This window comes from Python bivittatus, unplaced genomic scaffold (genome assembly GCF_059951505.1).
Source record: "Python bivittatus isolate LINGU-HERP-01145 unplaced genomic scaffold, Pbiv_v1 ctg000610_np1212, whole genome shotgun sequence".
Classification (NCBI taxonomy): Eukaryota; Metazoa; Chordata; class Lepidosauria; order Squamata; family Pythonidae; genus Python; species Python bivittatus.
Window position 1 is genome coordinate 20,138,847 of NW_028277088.1, and position 26,502 is coordinate 20,165,348.

Consider the following 26,502-nt stretch of genomic DNA (forward strand, 5'->3'; position numbering starts at 1 on the left):
AAAATTATGTGTAAAAACCATATATTGGAAAATATTTACAATTAAAAATATATATTAAAGAAATTGATATAAAATCTATATATCCAAAACATCATTTTGCATAGTTGCTGATTCTTTTTAATGCTTAAAAAAACCTGCATTGCTAATTCAAACCAGATTTCTCACACAATCCTATCAGGAGCTTGTTCATATTGTGTTGAATACATGGTTGTAGAAAGTAAACAGTAGCAATCTGCCCTCATCCTCAGAGTCTATTCATCAGACGAGCTGAATTCCCACAAATGTGAATCCTGGAAAAGAGGCACATTCAGTGTAGCTCTGCAGATGTATAACTTGTATGTGTATGTTGTCTCTGAGCGGATAGTCTCCTTTGGTTCAGTGTTTTCCCAACTATATTTTGATTTTGTGGCTCACTTTTCTAGATACAGGCTTTTTTGTGTGAAGTTTTAAGTGGAGAATGATAGATACTAGTAGACTTCTTTCATCTATGCTGTGACCAAGTCTCTTTTGGCTAGACTGTGCCAACTCACTCACATTGAGATCTATACTATGATCCTTTTAAGAAAGGGACAATTTCATTGCAGTTCAGCCACTCTAACTTTTGCATATTTTTTATTACTCCAAAGCTTGTGGAAGTGTCTTAGAAGCTGATTCAGTTGGTGCAGCCATTTCTTCTCCTCTGTATCCAGCAGTATACCCAAATAATCAGAACTGTAGCTGGATTATTCAAGCCCAAGAACCATGTAAGTTAACCAATACATCTCTCTCTGGGAAAACAGAATGACTAACATCCTCTTCTCTTCTGTAAAAACAATGCAGAATTCCTCCTTTTCTTCTCTGTAGGAAATCCTGCATCCTGGTAGATGGGCAAGATCAAGGGACACTTAATCTCTTCTTGTGGGGATTTAATGTGAAAGGATTTAATGATCTGGTGCAAAATAAGATAAAGTGTTTAGTGTGCAGCCTTGATTATGCAACATAAAATACCATGAAAATTCCATAGGCCATAAAGAAGGTTATTACATAAAGGAAACTTTTGTGCAAACTAGTCCTGTGGGCATAAGAGAAATGTATGTGCAAACTGGTCATTAAATTTACAAGTGCCAGTATACATATTGGTCTTTTAATTTCCAGTTTCTCATACTTTGAGGTAGCTCATATATCCAGTCTGAGAGAATAGCTAGGCTTATATATTCCGCTAAATCAGGGGGCCCTGATATATGTGACAGGTACATTGTGGATGCCTATGCTTTACTATAACCCAGCTCAACTAAATACATAGTGACACTAAAAACTTTTTTAGAGCTTAGAAATTAGGAGAAAAGCACTGTTCCTCTTAGTGAACTGTGGATGAACAACCTCCCAGCCCACACTGAAATATATAGTTTGAAAACCCTGCAGATCATAATTACAAGTTTTTGTCTACCAGCTTTACATAGGTTTAATGGAGAAGGGCTCAGATTTATTATAGAGCCTGATGTTAGTCAGTTAAACTCAACTGCTTGTTGGAATGGTTGACTGGCTGATCCTATTTTTTAACTGCAGTACAACTAGTCTGGGTATCAAAACCATAATAAGGTATGACATTGGAACATTAACGCAATATGACAAGATGGTTTACACATCCCTTGCTTCCCTTTTGCTGAGTGATTATCACCCTCCTTTTTTGGTTTAAAGCAAAATATAGTTCTGCCCTTCTGGTTTTCAAACCTGGTTTGTTTTTCGAATGAAACATCAGCTTGTGGTATGCATCTAAGTAGAGAATGAGTAACTGTGTGTGAAAGAAGCATGAAGAGTTTTTATGGTTAAGATTGAAAAAACGAGGTAGTTGTAATTCTGGGAGGAGGTCTGTTTTTTTCTATACTGGTAGACATCTTTTTCTAAAAGAAAAAGTTGCAATATACTTCCATCAGCTTTGTAGCACTTTCTAATATTTCTAGCATGTTGAGTTGAATAGTTCTGCTCAAGCTCTTACTACCTGCCTGGCTCTAGGAAATAATAATGAGAAACGTACCTTAGTTTTCCTTGTCCAACTCCAGGAAATGCAGAATTTACAAATTGTAAGATTTTCAAGAGAACAGAAGGGAGCCAGGCAAATATGCAATCCTGCATGTGATAGAAATTCCTTTATTAAAGTAGATAGCCAAGGGCTCAGATAAAAAAAAAGATTTTATTTGGGGAAAGGGAAAAAACCTAGATCACCCATGTAGAAAAGGGGAAAAACTAAATCACACGTATAGAATTCCTAATAAAAGTCAAGAAATTCATTCTGGCCTCCAGGTGAGGTATGGTGAACTGAAAACAACTCTGTGAAAGCAGAGCTGATGACCGTGGCAAAGACCAGTTTAGTGGAACTTCTACAGATTAGGAGAGGATGGGAGAGTGCCCACCTGTGCTCCAGACATCTCCATGCAAGGAGACCACAGACAGTGGTTTTCCACAGGTTTGAATGCCAGGAGATGACAGGATCAGCCATTTTGCTCACAATCATGGCAGAGCCTTTTAAAGGATGTTAAGTTCGCAAACCTCATTTTCTGATCACTTTCAGAAATTGCCTATTAACCATCTTAAAGCTATTAGAGACCTTCGGAATGACGTGTTTGAAGAGTCTTCATTGGGAGAGTTTATCTTCAACTCTGAACAAAAGAAAAATTAATTATAAGCTTAAAGAATTTGAAATAAACAGCAAAAAGCTAAATAAGATTTTGATCTAAGAAAGTTATAAATGTATTAAGGCTCCATATAAATTTGGAATATTGACTTTTACTGTAAGATTTTGGAATTAACTATAAAAAATAAACAGTTTCTCATGGGAAACAGACTTATTTTGGCTATCCTGGCTATTCCAAGTCATAACAAAAGATAAGTGATGATTTTAGAAACTGGACACGAGTGGACTAAAGAGTTTAAGCAGAAGAAAAAAAATAGAAGTCAATTGTTCTTGATGTCAGTTAACACTGGGACTTACAAATGACACAAAACATTATAACATTGGAAATATTAAAGGAGGTATTTGAAGAATGGAACCAGAAATTAGCAACTACAGTATTAACACTCTCAGTAATGATGTCTGCTTCTATGGATACACTATGTCTAAAAGATGCTAATGAAGGAATGACAGATATGGAACAAATTTTATCTGACAAGAAAAGGTATCGAAAATGGAACTACAAATGACAGGCCAAGAGAATAATTTGGAAAAGGATGCTTTACTGGGCATACAAAAGAAACTGTAGCATATCATCATGTATCATATTAATACATATGATAAACCAAGAGAATGACCTGGAAAATGTTTTGTTATTGGATCTACAAAAGAGACTTGTTAAAGCCTTGAAGAAATCTGTGGGATCGGATAAAGAAGAATTGAAGAGAAATCGAATTCTGCAGCTATATTTGATTGAATTAAAGATTAAGATTGTTAGAAGTAAAAGGAAGGAATATAAAGTTGGTTTATTTAATCAAGGTTAAAATAAGCCTTTTTTCCCCCAATGTTCTGGAAACCTTTGATGGACCTTTTGCTGACCTCAGGATTGAAAAGTTGATGTTTTATGGATTTGCTTATAGATAAAGGATGGGATATGGGATGAAGAGATATCTGTTTAACCTTATAGGGGGTGAAGAATTATTTAATTTGTTTATACTTGTTGTGATGAAGGTTGGAAGTCACTTCCTTATATATTTCTTTTCTTTTTCTTTATTATATTCTTTCTTTTCTTCTTCTTTATTTCTTTTTTTCCCTGCACTTTTTATTCTTTCTTTCCATTCTCTTCTGTTTCTTTAACTTTAGTTTATATTAGTTTTTACTATTGTAATTAAAATTCTTAATGCAAATTATATTTAAAAAATCAAGAAATTCATTCTGAGTCACATATTGCCTACTACTTGAGTGACGTCTTGGTTTTCAGAGCATATGCAGGATTCATTGCAGAAAGGATAATCCTTTTGCTTAAATGTTGTTTGGTATTACTGTTTTTCTCTCTGAAAGCAAAAATTAGTAGTGTTAGAGGAATTTGAGATAAGTGCCATCAAACCTTAATTACTCTTTTTTTTAATTCCAGGGTTCTAGGCAAGAAAGATATTTATTTAGTGGCTGAAATCACTTTCCCACCAATTCTATGCTTGAATGATGAAAGGATTAAAATGATTTTACTTGGATATACTATTGTTTAGGACAGCTTAGATTTCATATTGGATTTGTATTAAAAAAAGAAAAGATCATCTACGGTCTATTTAGGCCTCTCAGCATATGGTCAACTTACTAGACATTCTAGGAGGAACTATTATTAAAACATAGGAGTATAATTTCAGATAAAGGAATTTGGTAGCTCCTGATGTAGTGATGAATATTTACATGGTTTTAAAATAGATCATTTCATGGTAAATAAGGCTTTCAAAGCTACTTTTTATGATGGCTATATTTGAATTCCATAAATGGAAGCTATAGATCTCTGAATACCAGTTTCTTAAAGACTTCCCACTAGCACCTGATTAGCTGCATGGAACAGAATGCTTGACTAGATATGACTTTGGTCTGATACAGGGCAGCTCCTCATTCATGATTAATCTCTTCCATCCAGCTGGGAAAATTACAGTGATAGATAATATCAAGTATGAAAGTTTAATTCAGTCATCTATATAATGCAATACCATTCCTCATGTTTGCACCATTCTTTTTCAACAGTTAACCATGTTACATTATCATTCACTGACCTTGAGATTGAAAACGATATGCATAACTGCAGCACTGATTATGTAGAAATTCGGGAAGGAGATAATTCCAATGCTCCTTTGCAAGGTATGAGAACATATACAGTACTGATTTGCCTATATCTTTTAAGCAGGGATTTTATTTGTTCATAAATGAACTTGTTAAGAGATAATGACACTTTAAAGATAAATGATATTTCTATGTTTCAGGGGAAAAAAATCTGGAAAGTATCTGCTAGCTGATTTAATGCAGAGGCCTCCAGAAATCTGAATGGATTTGGCAGCATGTAAATTTAAACAAAGAAAGCAAGCAGGGTAGGAAATCTATGGCCCTCTAGACTTTTTTGGGACAGCAGTGCCCATTATCCCTGGCCATTGTCCATGTTGCATCAGGCTGATGGAAATTAAAGTCCAACAACAGTTGGATGGTGACAGGTTTCCCCCCTGCACTCTGCAACCTCTGCTGAATTTGTCTTCAACACAATGAGATACATGACTATGGGCTACAGAGAAGAGGCTGCTCTGTTGCTCACTCCAATCACCTTCTCTTTTCACTGTCCATAGCAATTAAGCCATCCAGTTTCTTCATTAAATTTGCCAAGGTTGTGATGTGTATTGTATATATAATGGGGTGGAGTTATTCATAGAATAATTGAGAAAAGGAAGAAGAAGGTTTTCTTACAACTTCTCATTTTGCCAGAGATCAGAACAATGGAATGAATACATACCTGAGATACATTGGAACATTTGGGGGAAAGTGTCACTCCTTAAGATATCTGATGAACCAGGTGAAGTAGGATGGCACAAAAAAAATAAACAGCTTCTCATGGGAAACAAGCAGGGATATTTAAAAACAGACTGACATGTTCTGATATTAATAATGCACCAGCAAGATGTGCAAGTGTTTTTGTATGCAGCGGGCACTACATCTTATCTTCCAAAGATGTATTGCATATTAATCATGAAGTATGTAACAGACCTTTTCCTTTCTCTTCATAGTACAGAAAGTATACCTTTTAAGCTTTTAAGAATGTTCCTCTCAAAGTTGAAACAGTTTTTTAAAAAGTATTTGCAGAGAACAGGGAATGAGCAAAGTGGACAAGGAAAAAGAAATAATGCAATACTGTCTGTATAATACTTACATTTGTTTCTCCAGGGCGTTATTGTGGCTCCACAATGCCACTTCCTGTTACTTCTTTTGGCAATGCTTTATCCATCAACTTTGTCTCTAATAATGCTACCATAGCAAAAGGGTTCCGTGCCACTTTTGTTGCATCAACATCTGGTAAGAATAAATTTGAACGATTGTAGTGTAAAGACAAATAACTTTTGAAGATGCAAACATTTTAGCTCTGCCTGCACATGTCTTGTCATCAGAAGCTCTCAGGAATGAAGCATTATAGCCTGGGTAATACATAAGGCACAATGCTGCAAAAAGCTTATTTACTATTAGTAAAGTACATGCCAATCTTGCAGCACAGCAGCAAATTATATAGCTCAAAAGGTATAGATTTTGACATTTGCTTGGCCTTTTGTCAACAATGTCCCAGTGCTTGCTGACTCTCTCTGTTCCCGAACTTGCTGCATGGAATAACACACTTAGAAGATGTCTTATGCTCGACTGAATCTTAGGAGAATCTAATAGGCTAGCCTTCTGTTAGTCCATCAGATGTTGCAGTGGGGAGCAGCTGGCCCTTTAAATAACAAGCCACACTTAGGTGCTCAGAAGTAGTCATCTGACCTTGTGAACCAACAGAAAAAAAAGAAGGGGCTCTGTCAAGGTCCTGGGTGGGAAAAGGTTTAGATTTTTGTGGGGAGGTGACTGGAGTCCTGGATGAAAGGAGTTGTATTAGGCAAGGCTGGCAAAGGAGGAGCTGTTTTGTTATAGGCTAGAATCATGTTTGCCGACAAAGATCCGCATAGTCAAAGCTATGGTTTTTCCAGTAGTAATGTATGGCTGTGAGAGCTGGACCATAAAAAAGGCCGAGCGCCGAAGAATTGATGCCTTTGAACTGTGGTGCTGGAGAAGACTCTTGAGAGTTCCCTGGACTGCTAGGAGGTCAAACCAGTCAATCTTAAAGGAAATCAACCCTGATTGCTCATTGGAAGGATCGATAATGAAGCTCAAGCTCAGATATTTTGGCCACCTAATGCGAAGAGAGATCTCTTTGGAGAAGACCCTGATGCTGGGAAAGATTGAAGGCAAAAGGAGAAGAGGACGGCAGAGGATGAGATGGTTAGATAGCATCACTGAAGCAATGAGCATGAAACTGAGCAAACTCAGGGAGGCAGTGAAGGACAGGAAGGCCTGGCGCAATATGGTTCATGGGGTCACGAAGAGTCGGACACGACTTAACGACTAAACAACAACAACAACAACAGAATCATGTTAGGGTTTTTGTACTTATCTCTTCTTTTTTGTTGGTTGAGCGTATGGAACCTCATCTACCTTTGCCACTTTCAATGACATTGATTTTTTTTTTTTATATCCTGCAGTTGACCTCTTGCCTTCTAGCACCCACCTCAGCTTGGCTGAGCTGTTGACTCCCAGCGTTTTGGCTGGTTTCCCTTCCTGTAGTTTAGCCAAACCTGGGGTGGAGTGGGGTGAAGGTTTCCCCTTCAGTTCTCTCCTGGTTCCCCAAAAGGCTGGTGGGGGAATGAGAAATTGGATGGTAACAAAGGGGTGGCAGCAGCAGAAGGACCTATTTTTCAAGTTGCTTTTCATCACTAGATGCGGGTTCCTTCACAGAAAAGGGTTGGTTCAACCCTGGCACATCTTATTACAGATGAATTGGGCTATAATTCTCAAATCTCCAAGGCAGTATAGCCAATAGTAATTAGAAAGCCAGACATCTGGCAGTTTTTAATTGGGAACACTAATCAAACAAGGTTGGTTATGCAGCAAGGTAAGACATTAAGGTGGGCCATATTTTTATATCTCTTCTTTTGTAACCTGTTTAGCCCCTACCTATGCCAGGCTAAAGCCTAAACAGGGCTCCAAGGGACGAAAGCTCACATGATTTGGTCCTATGCAGAAATTCATTTAGGAAAAAATAAATAGGAAGCTACTGAGAATGGTTACACATTTCATTCCTGGGAGCAATTAACTAGAATGCTGAATGTATTCCTTTTTGCTTGAAAAATAGTTGTGACTTAATCAGGTGCTCTCTGAATATAACTGTGTGTGTGTGTGTCTGTGTGTGTGTATTATATATTATCCCACCTGTACATAACTCAAGGCAGCGAACATACCTTCCTCCTCCTGTCTTCCCCACAACAACCCTGTGAGGTGAATTGGGCTGAGAGAGAGTGAGTGGGCCAAAGTCACCCAGCCGGCTTTCATTCCTAAGGCAGGACTAGAATTCACTGTCTCCTTATTTCTAGCCTGGAGCTTTATCCACTAGACCAAACTGGCTCTCTGGTTTCCAGGTATTTCCAGGTTTCTCTTCCGGGTATTCTGCACTGCACTTCTGTTCTAATGCAAAGGTACTAAATTGGGAATACAGAAAACTCTTATCTGGACATACTCTGAAGCCCCACTACTTCTAACACTGGAGGAGGGGAGCCGTGTCTTTCCTATATCTAGGATTTTCTGTCGTGAGCCATAGTGTTCAAGCAAGATTTGCTTTTGCTAAGGGAAATCCCATGCTTTTCTCAGACTCACAATATTTGTCCTACTTGAGTTGTTTTCTCTCTTTCCATCTTACTATGTCTCATCTCCTGCATCCATTCTACAGCTTGTGGGGGTACCTTCCACATGGAGAGAGGAGCCTTCAATAGCCCAAGCTTTCCTGAGCCTTATCCACTGAACGTTGAATGTGTCTGGAACCTTCTGAGCTCCCCTGGCAACCGGCTCCAGCTGTCTTTCACGTAAATCCATTTTTCAAAGAGTTATTGTTTAATCTTTTAGTGGAGCAGCAGGAAGGAAATGCTGGGTTTAGAAGGATGTAATTACCGGCATGGAAAACAGTACCCACAACTTGGAAAGTGAATACAATCACAGCCAGAAAGGGCTTGTTTTAATTTTTTTCTGTTGCATATAATCCTGGTCAGCTTTCAAACAATTGACATCTGTGCTTAGAGATGCCAACCCTATATTATAGACAAGGAGGGAACGTTAGTTAGTTAGTTAGTTAGTTAGTTAGTTAGTTAGTTAGTTAGTTAGTTATCAGCTATTTTGCCATGTGGGATTTCATGCCGATAAACTTTTTTCATTTTTCATTTTTTGCAAGCACACAGATGCTGAAGAAATCTTATTAGGCCAATGTAACAATCACAATAGTCTATTTATTCAATATCAAATGTTGGCCTGCTTTCTGTTAAAAGTAACCTTAAACTAGCACATAATTAACAAAAGCAAGCCACACAAAATTTAAAATGTTAAAAAAATACTTTTGTTTATTTATTGGATTTATACCCTCCCTTTCTGCCCTAGTGAGCAGTCAAGTCAGTATCATTTTTTTAAAAAAAATCAGCAGTATAAAAAGTAACCCAAATGTATGGCTATTAATCTATGCAATTTGACAGTAAAGCAAACAGTATAGGATGTAAAAACTTTTGGGAGAAAGATTCAGTGCATTTAGTAATATAAAATGGTATTATGAAAAAATGGACAATGTAAAATGGAACAGGTACAGTTTTTCCCTGTTTATATCACAAAATTGCAAAAAGGTTTGTGTATGTTGCTTTTAGGCAAAAGAGGAAATATATTCCTACATTCTAAAATTTATTAAGTAATATCATGCCAAAGAATAATAGATTCAGAGATAGTTAATAAGAGTGCTGGATTAAATAAAGACTGATCATTCATTTGAGGCAATGATCAGCAAACCGAAACTTGCCCACTTTGGGCATGTGATCCGAGTGGATGATAGATTAGAAAAAATATATATATAAATATATGTTTGACAAGCTTGAGGGAACTAAAAGAGAAGCAAGACCATAGAAGAGGTGGATGGACAGGTTCAAAGAGATTACTGGAATTTCTTTGGAAGACTTATAAGGTACTGTTAAAAACAGGCTGAGATGGCAAGCATTTATCCATATACTCATCAGGAGCTGGACCTGACTTGATGGTACCTAACTAATTCATTACTGGCTTGGCAATATTGCTTCTTGGATGTTTTAAGGGATAGCTGTAACTTAGTATGAAATGCAGTCATATAGCTATATACAACAATTCAAGATGGAAGCAAATCTGAGAATACAGATACTGTATACACTGATTCTAGAAAAAGCCTTCTGATTTTGTTTTATTTATGACTGGCTACCATACTGAAAAATACAATATTATTTTGTTACAGAAACTCTGACTTTTGCTTAGTACCGCCTATGTTATATTAAACTGTGATATACTGTATATAGATTGAGGGGTTTTTTTTCTTTCCCACAAGTCAGTCTTGACTCCTGGTGATTACATGGACAAGTCTATACTATTTTCTACATAACATTTTCACAAGTGGTTTGTCCTTGCCTTCTTCCTAGGGCTGGGCCAAAGTCACCCATTTGGCTTCTGTGACTGAGGCAAGTCTCCCCACTCCTAGTCCAGTGCCTTAACCATTAGACCAAACTGGCTCTTGTATAATTGACTAAGCTAGGCCAGTACATTTAAGAACAAACATAGCAACAGAATAACAACTGGTGGGTTTTTCCTTCCTCACATCAGGACCTATTCAACAATTTTCAAGAAAGAACATTCTGAACATGTACAGAAGACGTTTCAGAAAGATGGCTTCTGTCTGAGATGGCATGAGATGAAATTGAAGCCCAGTCCCTTTCATTTGCAATTAAATTGGAACACATGTGGCCCGGGTTTTGAGTCATGCATTTTAAGGGGAATGTCTGCACACCCACTTGGAAAAACTAAAAAAAAAAAAGCAACAACCAATACATCAAAGCTTTAAAAAAATGGCAAAGAACATTTCTGGTCACAGGCAGTTCAAAAACAGAAACACCCCAACTAAAGAGTATCTTTTCCTAAAATTGAAAGTATTGCTCCATCTATAATAATAGAAATAAAAACTGAGTTTGAACTGGGAAACACTGAAGTTTTGCATTAGTCTAACCAGCTTCAATGATAGTTCAATCACCAAAATGTAAAATAATAGAGTTCCTCCCTCTACCAAATAATTAATTCTGGTAATGCAGTAAACATCTTTCAAGGCATGCTTTTAGTATGACATCCAGATGAGCTTGGCATTCCAACTTCTCAGTTTAAAAAATCCAGACACTGTCCTCAGAATTGCAGTCAGAAGAAAAATATACGATTCAAACCAAGGGGAAGATCAAGGACAGAGGAATGACCTGCGTGGTGACTCAGGTTTCATTTCTTTTAGGATTGCAAATGCAATTCTTACTTCCCACACAGTCAGCTCCATTCCTTAGGCAACTAAATATTTTCCTTTAGCTCTAAATGTTAGCTATTGTGTTTTCTTTTAGAAGGAAATGGAAGACCAAGAAGCATCCAGCAGATAGCCAGAAGGTTTAGTACAAAGCCATAACATAAAACAAAACAATTTTATTCCTTTGGGAAGGTAGATAATTGTCCGGCTTAATTCTACACAAAGATGGAACGTCTGAGTCATTATATCTGTAATAACAGATTTAAATTTGAACGAAAGAGATTAAAGCAAATGCAGCAATGCAGTCAGCTAACTTTGTTTTTGTCTTTCCATTATTGTATATTGGAGAACCTGAAGCTAAAACAATTGCTGAAATATTGTAGATAGCAATGCTTGTTTATTTAAAAACTTTTCTAAAATATGGGCATGCTTCTTTGAATTCTAAGGCATTTAAGAGATGTAAAATTAATGGGGCTGGGCAAAGATTTGATCTGAAGGTTTGATGGGCTGTAACATGGAATGAATAGGGGTGGCAATATTTTTAGGTGGCAGGTGCATGTATGTAATCTTAACTCATAGAATAAGCACCAAATGCTTTTTAAAAGGTAGCATTTTGTAAGCCGTTATAGGAGAACACTGAATTTATTATTTTGCTTTGCATGTCCACAGGCACCATTTAGCAGGGCTCCAATGCTGTGCTACAACAGACTACACCTGAGTTATCTCTGGAATAAGTAAATCATACCGGCAGGGATGGGCAATCTTTTTTAGCCAGAAATTACTCTTTCCATTTAAAAAACATATTTAAGCTTTCAACAGGGGAAATACAGGGGAACAGTCAAGGGTGCAGTGATGCTACCAGAATAAGTGTGACCAAGACCTTTGGTTTTCATTTGGATAGAGCAAGAATGGATCCTTGTAAGGCCCTCCCATTCTAGAAAACAGGAGATATGGAAGGACATAGCAACCAAAAACACACAGAAATACTTTCCTTATCTGTAACAATGAAAAAAAAACTTGACTGGATATATTTTAACAGAACAATGATTTGAAATTCTATTAAATGGCTATTATTGTTTTACTAAACTTTGTACATTTAATTTAATTATATTAATTAAACCCCTTTCAGGGACTTTCAGGTGGAAGAAAGTGAAGGCTGTACCAAAGACTACATAGAAATTAGGGAAGGCAACTTCAGTGGTTCTCTGGTGGGACGCTACTGTGGGAACTCTTTGCCAGTGAATTATACCTCAATTACTGGACACATTCTCTGGATGAAGTTTGTCTCAGATGGCTCTATCAGTAGAAGGGGATTCCAGGCCACATTTGCTCACTGTAAGTAAATATTTGACTCCAGAAGAATTCAATATTACGAATCCTTTGGAAGATGGAAAAAGAAAGATATATGCTATGACTATCTAGGTTTCTTCTTTGAAAAATCAGTGAGCAGGTCTATGTTTCTCCTTTAATTTTAATATTATAGTATTGCAATATATCCATCCTCAACACATTTTACTCCAGATACATTGGACTACAAATCCCATTACACTAGACCAACAATTAACTGAGGATAAAAGACTATCTAGACCAACGTGTTTGAAGAACAGTGGATAAAGGACACTAATTATCACTACATAATTCTGAGGGTTTTTTTAAAATTAAAAAAAAAACCACACATAGTATGGATATAATAAATTTACCACTGAAGACTGAGGGAATTTGAAAGCTTCAATAAAACTAAGAAGAAAGCTGTACTTAATCTTGCACAAGTGTATCAGATTCAAAATCTCAGCCATGTATTTTAAGATTAGTCTCAGATGAACTATAGATATTCACTGATTTTTGTTATAAGTATGTAATCTGTGAATATTATTGTTAACATAAAAGAATCTTATGCAGTGACCTAAATTCTATTTGATTTTTTGTGGTTAAAATATTGCACTTGGCTCTTCAGCTGTCTTGGTGCAAGAGGTCAAAGCTGCAAATATTAACATATACTATATACAACTTCCAAGGAGTTGCAGTATTTCAAGTGTGAAAACTTTTCTCTTACCTAGCCTTCTCACAACAATGTGGCTCCTAGATGTGTTGAAGTAGAACTCCCAGAATTCTCACCCAGCATGGGCAATAGCGATGCTAACTGGAAATTCTGGGAACTGTAGTCCAACATAATTAATGGCCATTGAATTGGAGGAGGCTGCTCTTAACACTTTCACTCCATCATGTCTCCATTTCATGATGCATTTTCTATGTTTTTGACTTCTGCTTTGATTTTTGTACCATTTTCAGGGCCAAAATATCAACCCAGGGAAATTTATTGTATAATGTACAGGGAAATATACTGTCTACTCATTTGAGTTAGCTGGTGCTAAGGAGAGAAATATCTGATACAGCATATTTAATTAATTAATTAATTAATTTGTATGCTGCCCATCTCCCCCAGTGGAGGAGGTTTTCATAGTTGCTGAGAATAATCGAGAGACCAATAAGTATAGTGCAAATAAGTAACATTCCACTTTATAGAGGATCCTCCTGCTTTTGAAGAGATATTAGTCAGTACCCCCTTTAAAAGAACCTTCTGTTAATATCGTGTCTCAATTCCCCTATCCTGGTTTAAGATGAAGATGGAAGATCACCATGAGCCTTGAAGTTGCACATCAGCAGTCAACATCAGGACAGCAGACTGAGCTGCCTAAAAGTCACAGTCCCTTGTACTGGGTGGGCTGACATGCTTAGTGTCCAACCTAGAAATGAAGAAGGAACACGTCCCTATTTAAGTGCCCTGGAGCAAACCCATAAGAAGCCTTCAATTAATCACTTTGCTGCCCAAGTGACCCATTCAGCATCCTGGCTGAGGACTTCCTTTCTTCTCTGCTGCCATCCAAGGCACACAGAAGGGGGCCTCCTCAGTAAATCAGGATTGTGTCACAGTTACTGCTAACAAGTTTATTGAGTAGTTTATAAATAAATGCTATATTAAAAATCTGTACAATATACAGATGGATACAATGTATACATTAAAATATGGATCCATTTTGCTATCTCCTTTTTAGTATTTGGAAATAATATTGTCGGAACAAATGGACAAATTGCTTCTCCACTGTGGCCTAGAAAGTACCCTCACTTCTCCAACTATCAGTGGATGATAACTGTGAATGAAAGGCAAGTTATCCATGGTGATATCTCACAAATGGATATTGAGGATTTGAGTAATTGCTATAAAGATAAGTTGAAGGTAAGAGTCCATCGTGTGCCTCTCCTTTTTTAGTGACAGTATAGTGCAGATAAGTAACAAAGCAAGTTTTGCTTTATCAGTAGTTTCAACATCCCAATATGGATAGACTATCAGATACTGCCTTAAAGCTGCAAAAGACATTTTAAGCATAAATAATTACTTGTAAAATATGTAATTTTCAGATGCTTTCAGTAGCCAATTAAGGCCAATTATTCACTTTTCTTTGCTAGTACAGTTTAGACATAAACCATGGGCATTTTAAAAATAATTCCAAATCCTGATCATCTATTTCTTCTGCAGATTTATGATGGACCAAATACACATTCTCATCTCATTGCAACATATTGTGGGATAGCACTGTCTTCTTTCACCTCCTCTGGAAACTCTGTCACTGTCCAGTTCATCTCTGATTATTCTGTAAATGGAAAGGGTTTTCTTTTGGATTGGTATGCAATGGAAACGCCAACGAATGTTGAAAACAACTTGCCTATAGGTTTGTCTCCCATCCCCATCTCTATAGTTAACCTGTTTTGGGAGGACAGAGAGAAATGTGCTGCATTCTCTGTATAACTTTTAGAGTATCTTTTGTTGGTAGTGTTGGAAAAGATGGCTCCCTACTTCTTTCTACGTGGAGAAGAGCACTTGTGCAGGACGAAACATGATCCTCATCTGTGGCCTCCCCATGCACTGAATGCTTCTTTTCTCTGTAGTACAAAATGGGGAATAACTGCTTCTCCCACCCCTACCTTTGTGCACAGAAAGCAGGGGACAATTGGTCCCAGTTTCTCTCTGCATGGAAAAGGAAGACATGGGAAGTAGTAGCCCCATTTTCAGGCAGGTAGGGAGCAACGTGCTTTTTTTCCCCATGTACCTCCACGCACTTCTCCTTTATGTGAAAGTTGCATGACTTCTAGTATATACTTTGGGGGCTAGTGGGCCAGTTTGGAATTTTAAAAACATTTTCTGGCCACTTTTGCAAAACGGCTTGTTGAGAAAATTTTCCCATTCATAGATGGCTGCCATGGAGACATAACTAATTATGAAGCTCTGATTTATCAGAATAGTAACACAGATGAGGCAAAGAAACTGGGAGACATCTGCTAAAACAGGGGGTCCCCCAAAGGTGCTGCTTGGGGAACCCAGGATAAATTAATATACATAGGAAGAAGAGAAACAAATGGTGCATCTATTAAACTGGAACAATAAATCTCTCTCTTTTTTTCTATCTCCTGATTTGGTGACAGGTGCCTGTGGAGGTCTCCTAACAGCCAGTGAAGTACCTTTATTCCTGTTCTCACCAGGCTGGCCCTCAAAGTACAGAAATTTTGCAGATTGCACATGGCTTATCAGAGCACAAGGCTCAACAGTGGAGTTCAACATCCTGGCTTTGGACATAGAGTCTCATGGCTCATGCAATTATGATAAACTTGTCTTCAGAGATGGTAAGGCACACTTGCACCTCTATAAAGTGAGGATTGCAATGGGAGATCTGGATTATGAAATCTCAATAATGATAATATAAAAATGCATCTTTGCCTGCTCCTGCATATCTACCTCTGGCTTGGCTGGGCTGGGCTGCCCAATGCTAGAATATCATTAAAATGGAGTTCAACCATCTACCAGTTCTTGGGCTATGTTGCTCCCAGTGGAACGTATAAATGACCCCTCAGACAACTCTTACTCTGAAAATTGAATGCAGAATGATATTTCGTTTCTATCAGTCCCTAGAATCCAAATGCATGGTATGTTCTAGAATTTGCAGTTCTCTTCTGAACACTGTCACCATAATGGAATGATCAGTATGGCTTGGAATAAGTAACATGATTTGGCTGCCAAAAACAAAAAATGGTGAAAGAAGTTAGAATTTCCGAGCACAATGTTACTTCTCCAAATCAAACATGGTTCCTTTGACAAATAACTGGTACGGAAACTTAAAGAGCACGTCAGTTCATTCTGTCCCCTTTCTTTTCATAGGGGACAATGGTCTTGCACCAGTTCTATCCACTGTATGTGGACGTGAAGTTCCTGGCCCAATAAGGTCAACTGGGGATGCCATGTTTATTCAGTTCACTTCAGATTCAAGTACTACTGGTGCTGGATTTAATGCTTCTTTCCACAAAAGTAAGTACCTTTCTAAATTACACTTGTACTTCCTCTGTAAATTTAAAGAGATATGAGAGGAAGAAAGAACAGAAAGGAAACAATTGTGGTCTCATTTAATCAGGGGATATAGTCTTGAGCAGCAAGAATTCTCTCAACGTATTTCTTCTGTGAATCTGTTCTAAGCACAGATGAGCGCAGTAAGAAATGTGGTGGTGGCCCTGAATTTTCACAGATCATTGGCTCATAGTCAGTGAATCAGCCAAACAGGAGAAATCCAGTAAGTCAAGCCAAGCAAAATTGTCAAGGTGAAGGCAGTACTTTGGTCTGAAATCCAGAAGCTCAAGTCAGAGTTTGGCCATTCAAAATGCAAAATGGCTAGTCACAGTGGTTCAAAGAGTACAAATATTGTTGCCAGCACTGGGCTGTTCTCAGATTTGTACTGAAGGTTTACAGTAACAAATTCCCAGTTCCTCAAATCCCCCTCAAAAATAGAAATCCCAATCCTTGCAATAATGCAATTGTACCTACTATGGCCATCATTCCTTCCTAAAACATTAAGTGCAGGCCACAATGACCAAAATGTTGCACACAGCCCTTCCGGAAAAAGTGGATTCTCAACATATTTTTTAAAAATTATGCAAGAGTAAATGTCTAATTCTCTACATAAAACGACTACATGAACCTAAAAATATCTGGTCAGCGTTGGTTCAAAAATAATCCTGGTTTATTGCGGATACTTCTGTAAAGATTTGATACTCTTAATTGAGAGCAACATCAATTTTATGGAATTAGGTTATAAGTTAAATGGAATTCAGTTGTTTCTTGCTTAATAGGCTTTCATTCCTTTTATTCAGGTTGTGGAGGCATTTTGTATGCAGACAAAGGTGTGATCACTTCACCCAACTATCCCCAAAGCTATCCTCCAAATCTCAATTGTTCTTGGCATGTTCTGGTCCCGGATGGCTTCATCATTAGCATCCATTTTGAACAACCATTCCATGTACTGAATGATGATGCTTTCTGCAACCATGGAGATTATGTTGAGGTATGACAAATTTTGTTGTGTTCAACAACAACAACAACAACAACAACAGTTGCAGTTAATATTTTGCCCCTGTGTATCAGGCTTCACACCAGTCAAGGTTGTGAATCTCAGCTTTCCAAACATTTAACCCCTTATTCAAGACTTAGCATAGGGAACATTTTAGTAGGCAAGCTTTGGCTCTTTATTGCAGACAAAAATGAGGGCTCTATATCAGTTTCTCAACCTTGCAACTTTAAGATGTGTGGACTTCAACCCCCAGAATTCCCCAGCCAGCCATGTTGTTTCCATGCTGGCAAGGGAATTCTGGGAGTTGAAGTCCACACATCTTAAAGTTGCCAAGGTTGAGAAACACTGTCTTTATGCACAGCAGATTAGAAAAGCAGTCAATAGAAGTGAAGACCTATATATAAGTCTTTACTGAGGATTTTAAATTAAAGCTTTTTCCTCCCATTTTTCTGAATCAGTGGATACTTGGCTGTTCTTGATGGCCTTGAAGGCACTGATCTATATTGATATAATAGTTCTCTTTAGCCTTGGATCTGCTGGTTCCTGCCACTCCAGCTTCATTCCTTCCATTGTATAAGGCTCATAATAAAAGAAAGCGCCTTCCTCAAAAAAACTATTTAGCATGAAAATCTGCAGATCAGCACTGATCCACTTTGAGAAGGTGCTCCAAAACTGCTTTGAATGAAGCTTTGTTAAAGTGAAGCACCCCCTTGAAGTTCTCCAGAGCCCTAATAATTTATGTCAGTTTCCATTTCTGATTTATCAAATGAGAGAAAATAGTATTTGCAGATTTGTTGTGAAGCTAAAATGAGAACCTGCTATTTATAAAAGTAATATATACCAGGTAAAATTTGGTTCATCATTTGCATCAATTTACACGATGACATCATTATGCAGATGAGGCAAATTATGCCATTTGTGTAAAGTTGCATAATTTGTATAGTCATGTTGTCACTCAAAGAACATTATTTGCATCACTGTAATTATATACTCATTGAATTCAACAGACCTTTGGAAATAATAGACACTTTCTCTCCCTGAATTAGTCTGTTAAAATGAGGTTTCACTGTATGTTTTCTAAATTATTGCTCTTGGATCATATCTTAACAAATTCCTCTTCTTGACTCTGTTCACCATTTACTTTTCAGCTTAGAAATGGACCAGATTTCTCTGCTCCACCATTAGGACCAGGGAGCAGGAATGGGCGCTTTTGCGGTAGCAATTCTTTCCCTATAATGTTCACCACGGATAACCAGCTCTTTGTCCACTTCAGTTCTGAGAGCAGTAATGGAGGCCAGGGTTTCAAACTGATTTACGAGGCAAAGGGCCTCGGTGAGTATTAGAACTGAATGCAAATGAAGGCTCTGCATTGGTGGCACCAATCAGTGAAATTTTAAACCAGTGATTCTCAAACAATGACTCAGGACCATGACTTGACAAAAACAATCAATCAGCTTTCTGGATCAGCCTTTCCCAACCTGGTACCTTCGAGAAGTTCTGGGACCACAGCTTTTAGAATTAGCAGTCAGCATATGAATTAGTAATTCTGGAAGGTGACATTTCATCCTAATTGGAAGGCAATGAGTTACTGCTTTGCTTTGATTTAATTTGAATGGATTTGAAAGGCCACCTAATCATCAAGTGATTCAAGGCTGAGGAAGACTGAGACAGATTGTGAAGCTTCTTCATGCCACAACCAATTAAATGCCTCTGAGAAGGCAAGGAATGAACATATTCTCTTACTGTCACTCCCCAGCTATTGTTATTATGTAGTATATTACCTCTGAACATGAAATTTCCATTTCAGTATAAGGGCTAATCGAATTTTGTGAATTTATGCTGCAGGAATCTTTCTAAAGTTGTCTGAACTAGCAGCCAAACTGCATCCTGTGGATATGTGAAATACTTTCTTTTAAGCCCTGATTGGTTATCATGTGACCAACAATCAATGCAGTAAAGCTAAAATGTTGGAATTCAACTTCCATCTTGAGATTTTTAAAAAAATTATCTTAAAAAAAAATCATCTAGTGGGTCAAAATGCATCCTTTTACCTTATCTGCACTTTTCAAATGTGATACATGTGACTAATGACCATTTATGAAATCTTTTCTCTTTGGGTGTTTTAATAATGTCTATAAGTAGTAACCAGAACAGAGCCAATGATATAGAAAATAGAATCCTTTATCTGTTTGAAAAAGCTCCTTTTGATGGATAGGGCACACAGATCCTGTCTCACGTATCAAACTCAGCCTTCCCTAAGGTGTCATCTGGTGTCCCAGATTTCTGTAGGGAAGCCACATGTGACAGAAACAAATGCATTAAAAAGGAGGGAAAATAATAAGCTGTCTTGCCTACGTTATGAAAAGAATGCAAACTGAGTTTTACACATGGTCTACTTTTGGCCTGAGGATTTAATTAGGCGCACAGAGAGGGCTGCATTGTCCCTACCCCTTTCCATGGCCCCTGTCACAACTCCTTCATCTCAAGGCAGGGGGGCTATTCACATTCTGCAGGCTCCTGCTTGACCTTTCTCTTCCAGTTGGCAGGTCAGGTTATAGGGAGACCCTGGAGTAGGCAGAAATGGTAGGCAGAGCTTCCCACTCCTAATTGTGCAGTTCTAATTGTGTGCAGATTAAAATCTGTGCCTCTCCAGATGTTGCTGTGCTATAACGCTCCAGATGTTGCTGTGTTCAAGGCAGCCTCAGATTGCATGCTCATAGTGAACTGTGCTGGAGGCCTATGTTTGGCAAATTCTAGGGCATCACAGAGAAAGTTGAATCCTGTTTAATAGGTCCTTTGTGTTTCCTTACTTGCTAGCGTGTGGAGGAAATGTTTACATCACTCAAGACAATCCATTTGGATTTATCTCTTCACCCAACTACCCTGGAAATTATCCACCCTTTGCTGATTGCGTCTGGACCATAACTGCACCATATGGGGTGGCTGTAGACCTGCAGTTTGAAGATCAATTTGATATTCAGCCTTCACCTAAGTATTTACACAATTATTAGATTAGCTTTATTTGCATTTTCTAAAGCTGGCAATTATTGTAATAAGGTTTTATGAAAATATTCCTTGCTATTTTTATTTCTGCCACATTATTATTCCTCAATCAGGGTTAGAACACTACTGAAAAAATCTTAATTGATCTAGTGGACTACAGTGGCACTAGGGTGGATGTAGAAGTAACTAGGGTGATAGCCAGCCAGGGTTCAATCACCTGTCCATTGTTCTAAAAATAATAAAAATCTAGAAGCAGATCTGAGGAAAGATCTAACAGCTAAGATTACAGTATATTTTTGCTTTAGCTTGTCATGGACTACTTGCATTTTTTTTCAGGGCTATGTGAATCAAGGTGAGGGTGTCAGTTGTATTACAGGCATATTGCCGCTGATTTAACAAACACAGTGACAAGTAGACAACCTGTCTCTTCTTTCCTTTTAAATTTTTAGCAAAGTCTATTTTGAGTTGTGTTCAACTCCTGTTGATTTCTTAGACCCTTCCCTGTAGTTTTCTTGGCAACACATGAAAGTGGCTTGCCATCTTTTCAGTTATTTTTTTCCCTTCAGCTTCCCTTCCCTTCCCTGAAATTTCCTGATGGTCTCCCATCCAAGTATTTGCTTAGCTTTTTCAACTCAACCAAGAACATGTTAGGTGCTTTTAATTTTTAAGCAGCATTTAAATCTCAATTTAAGAGTATTTATTTATTTATTTCCAAAGAACAAAGCCCCAAGGAGGGGGAAAGCTGTCTCTTTTCAGTTTTGCTTGTCTAGTGTATTTCATTAAGGAAAAAATACTAACAATGACTTCCCTTCTCTTCCTATCTCACTTTCCCAACATATGTTGAGGATCCATAAAAATTAACATACCATAAAACCTTTCCTACTGAATATATCCGAATAAAAATCATTCTATTCATGTAGCTCTTTTCATAGTTACATGGGTCTAAAAGAATGGCATTTCCCTTTTTACAGCAAATTTTAATTAAAAGCTTCAAACTTGCATGGTTGAATTTACTGAATGGTGAATCAGAACTCACCATCGGAAATTAATAATTTTCTAGCCTGATGCCCCAAAACATTTATTCATGATTCCAGTCAGGTAGAAAGATCAGCCAAACTTGCTCAGTATGGTATTGTAACCTAGTTAAATATTTCTTATTCTATAATTGATTTAGTCCTCAGATGACCCAAGAATTATTGATTGCAGACCTTGATGTCTCTGGATTTTGTGCCTCCCAAAACTGAGCCAAATATTTGTCTGATATATTGTCCACAAAAATGTATAATGTTGTCCTTTTTTAGCTGTACATTAAGTTATCTTGAATTACGAGATGGGGCTGATTCCACAGCTCAGCTCATCAGCAAACTATGTGGGACTTCTGTGCCAGGCATTCAGAGATCTTCTGGTTCTTCCCTATATATGAGATTTCAATCAAACAGTCTGGAGAGACGGTCTGGATTCAATGCTAAGTATTCAAGAGGTACTACATACATTTATTCCTTGCCTAACCTTTTTACTAATCATAAAATCTAAGGGTATACAGATAAATCCATGAACTGGATTTTAAACTTTACTTTAAATCAGCTTGGTCAGGTTCTGCCAATCCTTTGAAAGACACTAACTAATAAAAGTGACTTCCATATCATCATTCCAATATATCTAAGCTCGGTATTTCAGAATTTTTTTAGTTATGGAACTTTTTAAAACAATACTTAAGATGTGGCTGCTATTTCATTTCCTCTGAAGTGCATAGCAGAAGATTTCCCATTTGCAGGAATACCCACTATCAAGCTTTCAGCAGCTGATTTCAGTCAAAAGCAAGATTCCTTTAAGAATAAAATACAGTTGCAGAAATCTCAGCAACTGGATTACTTTCACTTTAAAACCCAATTTATCTCTGAGTTTTTTAAGGTGGAGACCTCTTCAGTTTTTCACTAATCACCTCTCCGTGAATTGGTGAGAAAGGTCTTCATTTTCCTGATAACTGTGAAATGCTTATGTGGCCACAGCTTTTCCAAACAAACTCTGAAACTCTCTCATGCTCTTAACATATAATTATGCCCATGTCTTGATTCCCAGCTCCTGGGTTTTCTGTCTCCTTTTTGAAACCACGATACCATAATGCCTCTTCTTCTTTGGAGGAGATTAGAAAGGGAGTTTCCATTGCTCGATCATAATCACTCCCCCATGTCCCAGCTAGTTACCTTTGCTATCCCAGGGAGAAGCAGTGAAGATGCTTGTGTAGCACAAAAGCACTTGAGAGAGTAAAAGAGGCAAGGCCATTTAAGTGCTCTGAAAAGCACTACTGTAGATCAAAAGGTCTAAAACCCAACACACTCACATCTGAAGAGTCACTGGTAGATGATGATGATGATGATGATGATGATGATGATGATGATGATGATAATGAGCCTTCAAGTCAGTCCTGACACCTGGTGACTGCCCAAGCTAGTCCCTACAGTTTTCTTGGCAAGACTTTCAGAAGTGGTTCGTTACTGCCTTCTTCCTAGAGCTGACTCTGACTGGCCCAAAGTCACCCCCCTGGCTTTGAGTCCCTCAAGGCAGGACTAGAACTCATGATCTTTCCCCTTTTTCATGGGAAAGAAATATAGGAGAAGTCCTATGGTTGACTAATGGACATCTTTATGTTTCCTTCAGCGGCATGTGGTGGCACACTGACAGGACAAAATGGACTCATTGAAAGTGTTGGATTCCCTGAACTTTACTATCCAGATAATTTGTTATGTGAATGGTTTCTCCATGGACCTGAGAATCATTATCTTACCATTACCTTTGAAGCACTAGATATTCAGAACTCACTAGAGTGCGCAAATGACTACTTGATAATTCAAGAAAATGGAGCTACAGGTACATGCATCAGTACTGTCCCTCTTTCTCTCATGCCCTGTTGGGTAATGAAAAGGTGTATTCTGAACTACAGCCAACATTACATTCAGGGATTTCTGCTTATGCCATAGAAATACTTCTATATCTCTTTTTCTCTCTGTGCACACTTCAGATCTGTTGTGAAGAGTACTCAAACCTACCTGAGTAGATATAGGAGGTAGAGCAGGATAAGGGAATCTCTTCCACTGTGAAATGCCTTTTTAATGGCAAAAAGTTGCAATTAGATACAGCCCACTGTCTCTCGCTGGAGTAACTGGAATTCAAAGAAGGGATCACCTGACTTTCTTTGTGCCTCTTGCTGGTGCTTATTCCTGTAGCCTTCACCTCCACCCCCCACCCCTCAGAAACTATTCCCAAGTTCTACTTGAATAATGCCATCAAATATCACACATGATTGTGGGTTACCCTGCCTTAAAACTCTAAGATATTCTTTGGAAACTTTCAAAGTTCTGAGGAGAAATAAATGTTTGAACTGTGGTGCTGGAGAAGACTCTTAAGAGTCCCCTGGACTGCTAGGAGGTCCAACCAGTCAATCTTAAAGGAAATCAACCCTGATTGCTCATTGGAAGGATTGATAATGAAGCTCAAGCTCAGATACTTTGGTCACCTAATGCGAAGAGAGGGCTCTTTGGAAAAGTCCCTGATGCTGGGAAAGATTGAAGGCAAAAGGAGAAGAGGAGGGCAGAGGATGAGATGGTTAGATGGCATCACTGAAGCAATGAGCATGAAACTGAGCAAACTCAGGGAGGCAGTGAAGGACAGGAAGGCCTGGCGCGATATGGTTCATGGGGTCGCGAAGAGTCCGACACGACTTAACGACTGAACTACAACAACAAAATGTTTTAAGCCTCCTCTTAAGTGATAACAAGAAAGAGGCCAACTTCACCTCCCATGAAAAACTATAGACCATAAGGTGTAATAGACTACACCTTGCCATAGAAATAGCAGATACTGTTGTTGGTGTTAAGCATATCCATGAGAGGACAACTACTACTACATGGCCTTCTCCTTCTGCTACTTTAGGCACTCTAAACCTATCCTAAACCTACCAGTGTTCTGTGATTTGCTGCTGAATTTCAGCAGCGTAATCCCAGGAACTCTAAGGCAGCCCAGTAAAAGAGATCTGACGTTCACACGAGTAGCTAAACCCTGATTGAAATAACAGTGCGTCTAAGTCCAAAAGAAACTGAATAATCATTTATTCCCAAGCTCCTGTTTCATTATGGAAAACACACACAAATACACCAGAGAAAGAAACTCAAAACAGTGTAGTTTTTTTCCTCTCCCTTATAAGCCAGGACTAATTTGACCATGAGCTCAATTGTTGTCGCTTCTTTGAGCCTGTCTACATTTATACCAAATGTCAGATTGCCTTATTCTGCTTTCTCTTCTACATTTTTTAAGGGGACTTATTAGGTAGATACTGTGGTGCTACTATACCTGATCCTGTGGACACTGCTAGCAACTTGGCCTACATCAAGTTTGTCACTGATGAATCCATCAACGCCCCAGGCTTCAGGTTGCGTTTTGCTGCTAGTGCTGAAGGTAAAAGACAATCTTTTCATTTGTTTCTCTGCATGTCAAACTGATTTTGTACACCAAGCTTCATTTGCTGCAGGAAAGGGATACAGTATAGTTTGGGAAGTTCTGAAGTTGTTTTGCCATTTGGTTTTTTTAATTATTGTTTCATAACAGTGACTTTATATTCTAGCAACTGCTTTATATTTATAATAATAAATATTATATTTATTAAATATATTATATTTATATTTATAAATATATTATCTTTATCTTTTAGTTGTTGCCATACATAAAATAAAGGAGTAAGATATAATGTAGTATAAGATATAGCAATATATGGTGAATTGACTTTTCCAATATATTTTTTGAATGAAGGAAAGCATAGAAACAAGGCAAGCACTTCATTTCAGTGTTCCTTATCATCTTTCCTGAGCATCATTGTATCTTGCTTTGTTCTGTAAAAAAAACCCAAAGCCAAAAAACTGACAAGTGAGGCTGACTCTTTTTTAACATCATTCCAGAGTGTGGAGGTGAACTTAGTGGCACGGTGGGGACATTTTCCTCTCCCAACTACCCAAATCCTTTCCTGCACAAATTAAAATGTGAATGGAGAATCATAGTGCCATTTGGACATCGGATCACCCTTACCATCAACGACATGAATTTTGGATCCAGCCAGAATTGTAGTTTGAATTATTTGGCAGTAAGTGCATCATTTAGAATTTAAAATGTGAAAATTTATTTTCTAGAGGAATCATTGCTGTACTTGATTGATTGATTGATTGATTGATTGATTGAAGGTTCATAATGGTTTTGGTGAAAATACTCCAAGGTTATCCAAACTGTGTGGTATGGTGACATCCGGCACTCAAGTTAAATCCTCTGGCAACAAGATAACGGTAGTTATGGTAACAAGCCAAGATGACTCAGAGGCCAGCTTCAGAATTACATACACTTCTGATGAAGATGCAGGTAACAATAAAAATGTGTGATATAAATTTTATAAATGGCTGCATATGGTATTATTTGGGTTTTATTTTAGAGATGTGTATCCTATGTGTATGCTCAAGCACAGTTTGTCATTTTTTGTTTAGATTGGACTGACACAAAGAATGAACTTAAATGGTAACCTCCCTGATAATTTTGCTGGGGTCTCTGAAAACATATTTCTTTTGCAGAGCTTGAGGAACAATGGGATGCAGGTGTAGTATGAGAGGAGTTGTTGGTTTATTGATGGCTTTTAGAATTTGGTTAATCTATATAAATACTATTAATAAATACACATTTCTCAAATTTAGTATAATTAAATTAAGTATTAATATTAATATAGTACTTTTTATTATTATTTCTTGTATTATTATTACATTCTTGGAAAATGTTATGAGTATTGCCTTGAGAGAGAAGCCTGGAAGAAGACACAGTTTAGACATTATTAAAGCAAATACACATATAAATGAGATTAATGTCTGAAAAGATGTTCTACCGACTGTGGCCATTTTTTAGAACCTTCTAAAGGAGAACTCTTAATCAGGACTGATGTTGGAAATGTCCCTCCTGCCACCATCTTAAAACTCTAGAGAATTGTTCTTTCCAACATTGGATATGCCATCAGAAAAGCCCAAAGGGTGTTG

The 26,502-nt window shown here is 37.7% G+C and overlaps 1 protein-coding gene across 1 annotated transcript in view; it reads left to right on the plus strand.

The window, feature by feature from the left end:
• Nucleotides 1-26,502, plus strand: part of CUBN (cubilin) — a 161,696-nt gene that overhangs the window by 91,556 nt on the left and 43,638 nt on the right. The window contains exons 30-46 of the mRNA XM_088150530.1: nt 627-743; nt 4,685-4,798; nt 5,867-5,995; nt 8,448-8,580; nt 12,181-12,386; nt 14,105-14,286; nt 14,587-14,779; nt 15,531-15,728; nt 16,261-16,407; nt 17,244-17,434; nt 18,589-18,772; nt 20,258-20,432; nt 21,745-21,923; nt 23,102-23,311; nt 24,755-24,895; nt 25,393-25,574; nt 25,672-25,843. Coding sequence (XP_088006656.1) covers nt 627-743; nt 4,685-4,798; nt 5,867-5,995; nt 8,448-8,580; nt 12,181-12,386; nt 14,105-14,286; nt 14,587-14,779; nt 15,531-15,728; nt 16,261-16,407; nt 17,244-17,434; nt 18,589-18,772; nt 20,258-20,432; nt 21,745-21,923; nt 23,102-23,311; nt 24,755-24,895; nt 25,393-25,574; nt 25,672-25,843 — 2,853 coding nt within the window. The remainder of the gene's footprint in view (nt 1-626; nt 744-4,684; nt 4,799-5,866; nt 5,996-8,447; nt 8,581-12,180; nt 12,387-14,104; nt 14,287-14,586; nt 14,780-15,530; nt 15,729-16,260; nt 16,408-17,243; nt 17,435-18,588; nt 18,773-20,257; nt 20,433-21,744; nt 21,924-23,101; nt 23,312-24,754; nt 24,896-25,392; nt 25,575-25,671; nt 25,844-26,502) is intronic.